The 12,641-nt window shown below is 47.7% G+C and overlaps 1 protein-coding gene across 1 annotated transcript in view; it reads left to right on the top strand.

Moving 5' to 3' along the window:
• Nucleotides 1-592: 592 nt before the first annotated feature.
• Nucleotides 593-12,641, top strand: part of OXTR (oxytocin receptor) — a 46,097-nt gene continuing 34,048 nt past the window's right edge. Inside the window, exon 1 of the mRNA XM_088454642.1 lies at nt 593-2,107. Within this exon, the coding sequence (XP_088310768.1) occupies nt 1,201-2,107 (907 nt within the window). The 5' untranslated portion in view covers nt 593-1,200. The remainder of the gene's footprint in view (nt 2,108-12,641) is intronic.

Here is a 12,641-nt window from a genome sequence, read left to right as displayed (position 1 = left end):
TTGACTGATCGCATTGCAAAAGCGATCATTGATAAATGGGTACCTAAATGAGGCGCATGGAGCTGTCTTACGGACTGAGAATATCCATCACGGGTCATCCTAGTTGTCTCTCAGTGATGTCATGAAATGAGCCACAGGTACAACTACAAGTGCCAGCATGCCCTACCAGCCGTCCAAGTTTGCATCCCATACAACACGTAACTCATCATTGAAATCTCTCCAACATGGCAGCAAGCAAAGATACAGAAATACCTATTAATTCCATGTCACAAGCCGCTAATGTGACATTAGGGGCATTTGTGTGTGTGTGTGTCTGATTATTGCCTGCCTGCCTGCAATGTGTGAATAACCTCACACACATACTGTTACCAAATGCTGCTGAATCCCGCCAGCCAGCACCGCATAGAGAGAACCGTGTCCTGCAGCGCCATCTAGTGGCAGAAGAGGAGAGCGCACACTAATGATTTAGCCCCCTGCTACAAGTATTTATCAATCCCAATGTGACTTCTTTGTGACTGGTGCGGGCTCTCTCTCTCTCTCTCTCCTCCCCACTCTCTCTCCCTGCATTAGAGAAGAGGCTCCGGTTAAGCAGTGCACTCACTCTGTGGCTGTGCATGAATGGAGCTTGGCTGGAGGGTGGGAGTGCTTGCTGCACAGTTATCTCACAGAGGTGAGGAATCTCTCCATATGCTGGGGGGTGAGGTCCGCAACTCCTCTACTTTAATTCTATGTGGGCACTGAAGCTTGTATTTGGGACACAAGCACTGCAGAGTGATTGCGCAGGAGGCACAAGGTGGTGGTGGTCCTGGCTGGAGGCAATGTGTCCCCTGAACATGGAGCTCTGATGCATTAATCTGCTGGGAATTGCCCTATGGATTAACACTGCAGGGAAATTATATATTGATTTAATGCTGTCTGCCCAGTGCTAGCTATAACACTGTCTGCGATCCAACACAGATCTACTTTCCGATCCTTTTTTTTTTGGAGGGGAGTCTGCATGTTCCCTTGTGGAAGGAGGGGCTGACAGAAGACCACCTCATCTTCCAGGGAGTCCAGCTGGAGGACGGAATCTAGCAGTGGATCCATCACCTGTCTGCAGGACCCTCTACCTGGGGGACACTGACCGCAGAGGGAGATGGTCTCAGGGGTGATGTAGTTTGGGAAGAGTCTGAGGATTGCTGAACCTGAGCTACTGTAGCTATGGAGGACTTGTGCCCCCTCGCTGACTGTAACATCTCATGGGTCAATTCCAGCCTGGAGTACAGGACTCAAAAGGGGAACATTACCAGGGACCCCCTGAAAAGGAATGAGGAGGTGGCCAAGGTGGAGGTGACTGTGCTGGCCCTCATCCTGTTCCTGGCCCTGGCTGGGAACATCTGTGTCCTGATCGGAATTCACATTAACAGGCACAAACACTCACGTATGTACTTCTTCATGAAACACCTGAGCATCGCTGACCTGGTGGTGGCTTTGTTCCAGGTCCTGCCACAGCTCATCTGGGACATCACCTTCAGGTTCTACGCCCCTGACATTCTCTGCAGGCTGGTCACCTACCTGCAGGTGGTGGGGATGTTTGCTTCCACCTACATGCTCCTGCTGATGTCCCTGGACAGGTGCTTGGCCATCTGTCAACCCCTGAGGTCCCTGCACAGGAGGTCAGACTGTGTCTATGTCCTCCTGACCTGGATCATCAGCTGCCTCCTCAGCATCCCCCAGATTCTCATCTTCTCACTCACAGATATTGGGAATGGGGTCTATGACTGTAGGGCTCATTTCATCATGCCATGGGGCTCAAAGGCTTATATCACCTGGATAACCCTGTCAGTGTACATCATCCCTGTAATGATCCTCAGCATCTGCTACGGTCTCATCAGCTACAAGATCTGGCAGAACATTCGCCTGAAGACTGTGTGTGAGAGCAACCTGAGGCTGAGCTCCAGCAGGAGAGCCACCCTGTCCAGGGTCAGCAGTGTCAGGCTCATCTCCAAGGCCAAGATCCGGACAGTGAAAATGACCTTCATCATAGTGCTGGCATACATCATCTGCTGGACCCCTTTCTTCTTTGTCCAGATGTGGTCCGTGTGGGACCCCGAAGCCCCAAAGGAAGGTAAGAGGCTCCACAGCACCCAGCAATGGTTCCTGGGCTGGGTCCTTGCAGATGTCTTCAGGTCCATGGAACCTAAAGGGGAAATATAATTAGCTGATGCAGTGTTGTGTGTTTTATAACGTGTGATTAATCTGTGGAATTCCCACTATTCTTCCACAGGGAATATTGTGTTACACAGTCATTACACACCGGCAGTATTGTGTTGCACACTCATTGCACATCGGTGTTTCTTCTCTCTCCTTAAACTGTCAGTATAAAAATGTGTTTCCGTCTTAGGCCCGTATTCAATTTGAAGCGTTAAAACCGGATCCGCGTAAAGTTACCGCCGATTACGTTATTATCGCCTGTTTTGGTTTTACCCCGTATTCAATTTGAAAGACTTTCCGCCTAGGCGTTAAGTCAATGCAATGTAATAGGCGGTAAAGTTTCGCCTATGAATGGCAGGCGGAAAAAAGTGCAGAATTGGGGTTTTGGGGTGCAACGTTTCGGGAACCCCCGTGCAGCCTTCAGACAGTCCCCCAAAGGTATACTGTGTCAAAAAAAATATTAAAAATATCTTAAGGACACCCCAAAAAATTTACTTTGTAAAAGGGGGCGAAAAAAATATATGTTGGGATACAAACTTAAAAACTAGCAAACATGACTCTAGGGGGTCCCCAAGTATGCCCCAGGTGTTTTTTTGTTTGCAGGTGCTTGCGGCAGGTGGATTTTTCACGATTTTTTCAAGTTCACTTTTTCAACTTTAAATATGCTGTCCCCCATTTTCAAGTACCCCAAATTTGCTGGGATAACTTATTTTCTGGAAAAAATACTCCTGAATACTATTCTGCATCAGGTATAGAAAAATGCTATTTAGCAGCTATTGAGCTCATTTAAAACACCAAATACCTTCAGCAAGCCAAATCGGGGGTACCATAGTGAACCCCCATGTCAGAGCATCATATGGGGGGTGACAGGCTGATTTCCCCAAAAATGACAGTACTTTCCGCTAGTTACAGTATAGCCGGGTGCCGTTTACGCCTACTTTGAAATTGAATACGGGGTAAATCGTGCAAAACAGGCGAAGTCGGCGTTAAGTCCGGGCCGCGTTAACTTAACGTGGCTCGGCTCAAATTGAATACGGCTCTTAAAAGTTTACATACTTATTACAGCTTGTGACTCTGGTGATAAGTTAAAACATAATACTGGTTCCCAAGTTACACACTTGTTAGTACACACTTATTTTGCAGTCATATAGGTCCTGATTCAGCAAGCAACGCAAGGAGAGAACGCACGCACTTGGCCGATGTTTTTGTACTGCGCATGCATCGTACTGCGCGTGCGCAGTCTAGCCAGTGCGATGGGGTAAGCGTACGCAGACTACATGCAGCGTGCACACAGACCCCTACCGATATTGACAGGAAGTGCTGTTGGTGGGTGATGACGGGGGGTGGTCGGGAGAATGTAGGCGTGCCTGTGCGTTGGGACGCCGTTTTAGGGGCATCCATAATTAAGCCAGTGCGGCGACTGACGCAGTGATGAGACTCCGTGCACACAGGAAGTTGCCAAGATCCTGCGCAAGGTCTGGTCAACCACTATCATGCATATGTGGTCGATGGTTCTCGATGTTACCGATGTTTACGATATCTTGCGTACTGATCGGGCTTTGAGTAAAGGGAGATGGGCGGCGTAATATAGGGCTGGGCGTCTGCATCTTATGGTGCTGTCTCCGTGTGTATACATTGATTAGCATATTCTCGCAGCGGCCGGGTGCGTGCGCTCTCTCCTTTGCGTTGCTTGCTGAATCATGCCCATAGTTATTAGTACATAGTTATTTAGAAATTTCAATCTTATTGTTACATTCTTATTCTCTCACTCTGGGCTCTATTTATTAACATTATATTTACTAAAATAAAGTGAAAAAAGGTGTTTTGTGTTTTCACACCCCTTTCACATTATTTTAGTATCATCTAAAGTTACTAAAGGGCAATTGGAGTAGAATTCGTAAAATTCTACTCCAACCCCTAATTATCAGTTATTTTTAGTAATCAGATCGCATTTCCCGTAACTGTAATGGGAAATGTGATCTGGCCAAAGTTACTAAAAATAAATTGTGGAAAAATACCGGGGAAAGCCCTGTGATAATAACGCCACCTGGAGGTGGCGTTATCCAGGGTCTCCCCCGGTTACCGGACTCCTGCTCCGCTCTATCGGGCAGAGCAGAGCCCGAAGCCTGCCCCAGTGATCAGCTGTGTGGTCTAAACAGAGCACACGGTGATCACTGCTAAACAGACCACACACTGATACACTGTAAAAGAAAGAAAAAAACATTAGTAAAAAAAAAAACTTACCAGAGTCCAGGGCCAGTGATCGGTGCTCCGGTGATGTCCTCCCTCCGGTCAGCTGGTCTCCCATCCTGCACTGTGACCCGGTCAACAGCTGACAGGGTCCCAGTGCAGGATGGGATGTCAGCTGTCCGAAGCCACGGAGGACATCACCGGAGCACCGATCACCGGAGGTAAGTGTAATTAAGGGATCGCGGGGGCGGGGCTTAGCGGCGGCCGGTTGGTGCATTCGCCGGCACGTGTCACTGTATTTTTTGCTAAAATACCGTGATAAGTATGCGGAGGGGATTCGCAGGGACAGAGCTTTATCACAAGCTCTGTCCCTGCAAGGGATTATTAGTAAATCCCTGTGATATTGGCTGAATTCGCAATGCGAATTCAGTCGGTAATATCACACTACAATCTGCACTCAAAATGTGGATTGTAGTAAATAGAGCCCCATAGAAGTTTCAATCTTATAAAAACATATTTGTGCCCTTTTAGAAGTTACACAATTACACACTTATTCCTTGGATAATTGAAGCTTATATTTGTGAAACACTATTACGCAGCTATGTGGCACTATTATTACACACTTATCTAAGATTAGATGTTGCACATTATTACACATCTATGTGGCACTATTATTACACACTTGTTGCACACTATTACACAGCTATGTGTCACTATTACACACTTGTTGCACACTATTATACAGCTATGTGTCACTATTATTACACATTTGTTGCACACTATTACACAGCTCTGTGTCACTATTATTACACATTTGTTGCACACTATTATACAGCTATGTGTCACTATTATTGCACATTCGTTGCACACTATTATACAGCTATGTGTCACTATTATTACACACTTGTTGCACACTATTACACAGCTCTGTGTCACTATTATTACACATTTGTTGCACACTATTATACAGCTGTGTCACTATTACACACTTGTTGCACACTATTATACAGCTATGTGTCACTATTATTACACATTTATTGCACACTATTATACAGCTATGTGTCACTATTATTACACGCTTGTTGCACACTATTATACAGCTATGTGTCACTATTATTACACATTTGTTGCACACTATTATACAGCTATGTGTCACTATTACACACTTGTTGCACACTATTACACAGCTATGTGTCACTATTATTACACGCTTGTTGCACACTATTATACAGCTATGTGGCACTATTATTACACACTTGTTGCACACTATTACACAGCTCTGTGTCACTATTATTACACATTTGTTGCACACTATTATACAGCTATGTGTCACTATTACACACTTGTTGCACACTATTACACAGCTATGTGTCACTATTATTACACATTTGTTGCACACTATTATACAGCTATGTGTCACTATTATTACACACTTGTTGCACACTATTACACAGCTCTGTGTCACTATTATTACACATTTGTTGCACACTATTACACAGCTATGTGTCACTATTATTACACATTTGTTGCACACTATTACACAGCTATGTGTCACTATTATTACACACTTGTTGCACACTATTATACAGCTATGTGACACTATTATTACACACTTGTTGCACACTATTAAACAGCTATGTGTCACTATTATTACACGCTTGTTGCACACTATTATACAGCTATGTGTCACTATTATTACACACTTGTTGCACACTATTACAGAGCTATGTGTCACTGTTATTACACACTTGTTGCACACTATTACACAGCTATGTGTCACTATTATTACACACTTGTTACACAGCTATGTGTCACTATTATTACACACTTGTTGCACACTATTACACAGCTATGTGTCACTATTATTACACACTTGTTGCACACTATTATACAGGCATGTGTCACTATTATTACACACTTGTGGCACACTATTACACAGCTATGTGTCACTATTATTACACGCTTGTTGCACACTATTATACAGCTCTGTGTCACTATTATTAGACACTTGTTGCACACTATTATACAGCTATGTGTCACTATTATTACACGCTTGTTGCACACTATTATACAGCTCTGTGTCACTATTATTAGACACTTGTTGCACACTATTACACAGCTATGTGTCACTATTATTACACGCTTGTTGCACACTATTATACAGCTCTGTGTCACTATTATTAGACACTTGTTGCACACTATTACACAGCTATGTGTCACTATTATTACACGCTTGTTGCACACTATTATACAGCTATGTGTCACTATTATTACACACTTGTTGCACACTATTACAGAGCTATGTGTCACTATTATTACACGCTTGTTGCACACTATTATACAGCTCTGTGTCACTATTATTAGACACTTGTGGCACACTATTACAGAGCTATGTGTCACTATTATTACACGCTTGTTGCACACTATTATACAGCTCTGTGTCACTATTATTACACACTTGTGGCACACTATTACAGAGCTATGTGTCACTATTATTACACACTTGTTGCACACTATTACACAGCTATGTGTCACTATTATTACACACTTGTTGCACACTATTACACAGCTATGTGTTCCCATTATTACATTCTTGTTTTGCTTTTTTAGAAGTTGTTTGCTTATTATTAACCCTGTACCATGCATGGGAACAGATTTCACTGGTCTGCAGGTATATTTCCATCATCCTGCCTCTCCTGTAATACGGTGTAATGTGCTTTATAGAGCATTATCATGAATGATTTCTTTATTACATATAGTACATTAATGTGCATTTGGAAGGTTGAAGACCTGCATGAACATATGTCTGCAGACCAGGCAGCCCAGTTACTAGCAGTGACGTGCGGTGAGGTGAATGGCTGGGAGGCACTGGCAGTGATGTGTGGTGAGGTGAATGGCTGTGGAGGCACTGGCAGTGAGGTGCGGTGAGGTGAATGGCTGGGGAGACACTGGCAGTGACATGCGGTGAGGTGAATGGCTGTGGAGGCACTGGCAGTGAGGTGCGGTGAGGTGAATGGCTGGGGAGGCACTGGCAGTGACGTGCGGTGAGGTGAATGGCTGGAGAGGCACTGGCAGTGACGTGCGGTGAGGTAAATGGCTGGGGAGGCACTGGCAGTGACGTGCGGTGAGGTGAATGGCTGGGGAGGCACTGGCAGTGACGTGCGGTGAGGTGAATGGCTGGTGAGGCACTGGCAGTGACGTGCGGTGAGGTGAATGGCTGGGGAGGCACTGGCTAGTAATACCCCTTTTACACCGACTGAAATATCCCGGGTTGATGAATGTGAACGCACATAACCCCGGGATTTTAGTCGGTGGAAACGGATCAACCCGGGTCCAGTGACCCGGGGATCCGACCCTGCTCGATTGCAGGGTTGAGCGCGGCTTGTTCCTGTGTCACCCTGCAATGTAAACGGCGCGGCCCGGCTCACGATGAACCGGGTCGCGCCTCATGCCGCATGATTGGCCGACTTCAGTGGCGCTTGGAGATGACATAATCTCCACGCTGCACCGGGTGTTACCCTCCAAGGGGGTGACATCAAAAGTTGCACACTCATGCCCGGAGCCCCCGCCGTCACACTCCCGCACCCACCCCCACACGCACTGCCGCCACCACTCTCATGCAAGGGAGTTATTGGGCCGCCGGGCAAGTCCATTTGTGGCCGCTCTTCACTCACTCACCTGCTCAGGCTGCCCGGCTGCCACGATTGGAGATCGGCTCCGATCGGGCAGCGTTTCAGGCACCGCGCTGAAGTTAAATGAAAATGGCCGACGGGGGAGCTGCTGCGCATTCCCTGCTGCAGCAGCTCCTCCCATAGGCCTTTGCGGAGCTGTCAGTCATCACTAACCGCTCCGCCTCAAGACTGTAGTCAGTAAGTGAACGTACATCTGATATATCATGCCTATTTATATATAACATCTATATAATAGCTGCAGTGTCATCAAAAGTCATATATATATATATATATATACACATACACACTATTCAGGGGCGTATTAAGAGAGGAGGGGGCCCGTGTGCACTATCTGTCCTGGGCCCCCTCCTCTCTCTCTGGTGACCGGCAGCGCCGAGCGTATTGAGCGCGCAGCGCCGCAGCAGTAGACTCTGGGGACTAGTCTGTTCCCAAAGTCTACTGCGCATGCGCAAAACGCCGGGAAAATGCCCGCGGTGGCCATTTTCCAGGCGATTATAGTGCTGATACAGCTGACCTGGGACTCCCAAGAAGTAAAGCTGCATACACACACAACGATTGAGTTAATGAACGATTTTAGTAAACGATTTTCTACCTTGAAAAAATGAACTAAAATCGTTTACTAAAGTTGTTCATTTACTATGTTCATTTAAATGTAATGAACGATTTTTATGAACTACAAACGATTTTTGCATATTAACTTAATGAAAATCGTTGAGTTGACAAGTCTGACTGAACTACAAACTACAAACGACAAACTACAAACGTGAACGTGCATGAACGATAATCGTTCATCGTTTGACTCAGAAAGTGAACGATTTTTTCAAATGATTATCGTTAAACGATATCGTTTAACGATAATCATTAAAAAAATCGTTGTGTGTGTATGCACCTTTAGTATTCAAATGATATGGGTGCAGGGGCCCGTGTGCACCTCACACCCTGCACCCATTATAGGTACGCCCATGATATCATTACAGTTCTTGACCCTGCAGCTATTAGTGTCAAGGACGGAGGTTTAAAGCTGAAGAAACAAAGCTGGTAAATTGTGAGGCTGAAAGACAGGGGCTGGAGAAGGGGATGAGGGCTGAGGATGGTGGTGGGGGCTGAGGATGGGGATGAGGGGCTGCGGATGGCGATGAGGGGCAAAGGATGGTGGTGAGGGGCCAGGGGCTGCGGAAGGTGATGAGGATGGTGGTAAGGGACAGAGTAAGGTGCTGAGGTGAAGAGGGCAGAGGACGGAGGTAAGGTGCTGGGGGCTCGGGTGAGGGTGGGAGCAGGACTAAGGGTCTCATTCAGAGGCGGTCGTTAGATGCAAGCGGTCGCTCTGAATGAGGGCGGCCGCTTGCATCTTGTAGAGCCGCCTCTTGGTCGATCGCTAAGCTGTGGGTTACCACCCACAGCTCTAGCGACCGACCAGGGTGATGGTCGCGATGGTCAAGACCATTGCGACCATCGGGGCTTACGACGAGACCCTAAGGTTGGGTCTCGGCACTCGTAAGCCCCAGGGAGCTTCCTGCTCTGATCGAGCAGGAAGCTCCCCACTGACATCACTGCTGATATCAGTGGGGCCGCCCACAAAATGGCAGGCGTTCCTCCGTTTGGCCGGCCACGCCCCCTGCCCGCCTCCCAAACGGGGCGAGCTGTCACTCACCATCGACAGCTCGCCCCATTTGGTGCGAGACCCCTAGCGACGGAGCGCCCGTCGCTAGCCGGGTCTCGCGCATGCGCACGTTGGAGCTGTCTCCGACGTGCGCATGCCCCGTGGGGGAACATCGACCCGGTTGCGAGCGCTCAGCGCTTGCGACCGGGTCTGAATGACCCCCTAAGTTCCAACTCACTGGTCTGGTCTGGACATTGGAGGGAGACAGTGAGAAACTCACTGGCCTGGACTTTCTGGAGCGGCTGGAGGCTGGTCTCCTGCAATTATCTCCGCAGCTATCGGTGACAGCCCAGCGTGTGAGGTCACTCAGGTTTCTCTAGGGGACTGGGGGGGGATCAATGTTTGTTTGTTTTTCCCTGTGTAGGCCAATGTGTGCGCTTCTTCCTTGTGGCGGCTGTTGTGTGTTTTTTTTCTCATAGGGACCAATGTATTTTTTTTTCTGTCAGGGCCAAAGTTTTTTCATTCTGGTGTTTTTCTTCTGAGCATAAGACTGAGTTGCACCGTGTGTCCGTTGCTCCGTGCATGTATCCCGATGGTGTCTGTACAGAGTTACAGTGCAGATTCAGACGCACGCAATAAGTCCTGTAGTGTATTAGACATGTGTTGGGCCTTCGTAGGTGGTTACTGGAGGTTGGATAATTAGACGCAGATGTAACTTAGTATGGGCGTGTTATTGGGGTCATATAGGCGTGTTATTGGAGTGACATGGGCGTGTTATTGGGGTGACATGGGATTGTTATTGGGGTGTCATGGGCGTGTTATTGGGGTGACATGGGGTGTTATTTAGGTGACATGGGCATGTTATTGGGGTGACATGGGCGTGTTATTGGAGTGACATGGGATTGTTATTGGGGTGACATGGGATTGTTATTGGGGTGTCATGGGCGTGTTATTGGGGTGACATGGGGTGTTATTGGAGTGACATGGGCGTGTTATTGGGGAGTCATGGGCGTGTTATTGGGGTGACATGGGATTGTTATTGGGGTGTCATGGGCGTGTCACTGGGGTGACATGGGGTGTTATTGGGGTGACATGGGATTGTTATTGAGGAGTCATGGGCGTGTTATTGGGGTGACATGGGGTGTAATTGGGGTGACATGGGCTTGTTATTGGGGTGTCATGGGCGTGTTATTGGAGTGACATGGGTGTTTTATTGGGGTGACATGGGCGTGTTATTGGAGTGACATGGGGTGTTATTGGGGTGACATGGGCGTGTTATTGGGGTGACATGGGGTGCTATTGGGGTGACATGGGCGTGTTATTGGAGTGACATGGGCGTGTTATTGGAGTGACATGGGGTGTTATTGGGGTGACATGGGCGTGTTATTGGAGTGACATGGGCGTGTTATTGGAGTGACATGGGGTGTTATTGGGGTGACATGGGCGTGTTATTGGAGTGACATGGGGTGTTATTGGAGTGAAATGGGGTGTTATTGGGGTGACATGGGCGTGTTATTGGGGTGACATGGGCGTGTTATTGGAGTGACAGGGAGTGTTATTGGGGTGACATGGGTGTGTTATTGGGGTGACATGGGCGTGTTATTGGAGTGACATGGGCGTGTTATTGGGGTGACATGGGCGTGTTATTGGGGTGACATGGGCGTGTTATTGGAGTGATATGGGGTGTTATTGGAGTGACATGGGGTGTTATTGGGGTGACATGGGCGTGTTATTGGGGTGACATGGGGTGTTATTGGGGTCACATGGGCGTGTTATTGGAGTGACATGGGCGTGTTATTGGAGTGACATGGGGTGTTATTGGGGTGACATGGGCTTGTTATTGGAGTGACATGGGGTGTTATTGGAGTGACATGGGCGTGTTATTGGAGTGACATGGGGTGTTATTGGAGTGACATGGGCGTGTTATTGGAGTGACATGGGGTGTTATTGGGGTGACATGGGGTGTTATTGAAGTGACATGGGCGTGTTATTGGGGTGTCGTGGGCGTGTTATTGGGGTGACGTGGGGGTGTTATTGGAGTGACGTGGGCGTGTTATTGGGGTGACATTGGCGTGTTATTGGGGTGACATGGGCGTGTTATTGGGGTGACATGGGCGTGTTATTGGAGTGACATGGGCGTGTTATTGGGGTGTTATCTGTGTGTTATTGGGGAGTCATGGGTGTGTTATTGGAGTGACATGGGCGTGTTATTGGAGTGACATGGCGCAAATTGTGTCATTTAGCCCCACCCCCTCCTCACGGACCCGCGAATTGCTGGGGTTTTCTGCAAAGGGGTGGGGCCTAATGCCATCTATCATCTGGTCCCGCCCCCCGAAGGTCCCCTCCTGCTGCTCCTGGAAAGCTGCCCAGGAATGTCGGCAAATATGGGTTATACTCAGGTGGATGATCTGCACCTAGCATAGGGCTGGTAAAGTGTCAATGGTGGGCCTTCTCTGCCCCCTTTGCCCCCCCCCCCCCCGGCCAACCAGCCTTTCCTGTTCTGTGCCCCCCCCAGTCCACACTTTCCAACCCAGTGCCCCCCCTTGTACAGTCTTCCCTGCCCTATGCCAACACCCCCTCCACCATGCCTGGCCATCCCTGTGCCCCCAATAGGTCCAACCCTCCCTGTTCTGCACTTCCCCTTCCTTCTTGCTTTTTATGTGGGTCTGGCTATTTCAATGTATATTATGTGTATCCGTGTGTGTGTGTGTGTGTGTGTGTGTGTGTATTTACAGCAGTTTTCTCTCTTATATTTCTGTATTTGTGTAGTTTCATATATAATATTATATATCGACATGTTATAAAAATAACCACAAACTGATGCCCACCCCTGGAGTAACTCCACCCACATTATCAACAGCTATGCCAACCTCTGCCCCCCAGAGGGGTGGGGGGGATTGCTGTCTATTTTTATTTTATCAGTACCGGGTCCCACAATTTCTGCAGATACATATATGAACCTGAAG

This window comes from Taudactylus pleione, unplaced genomic scaffold (genome assembly GCF_031769625.1).
Source record: "Taudactylus pleione unplaced genomic scaffold, aTauple2 ptg000624l, whole genome shotgun sequence".
Taxonomy (NCBI): domain Eukaryota; kingdom Metazoa; phylum Chordata; class Amphibia; order Anura; family Myobatrachidae; genus Taudactylus; species Taudactylus pleione.
This window is presented reverse-complemented; position numbering and strand designations above follow the sequence as displayed.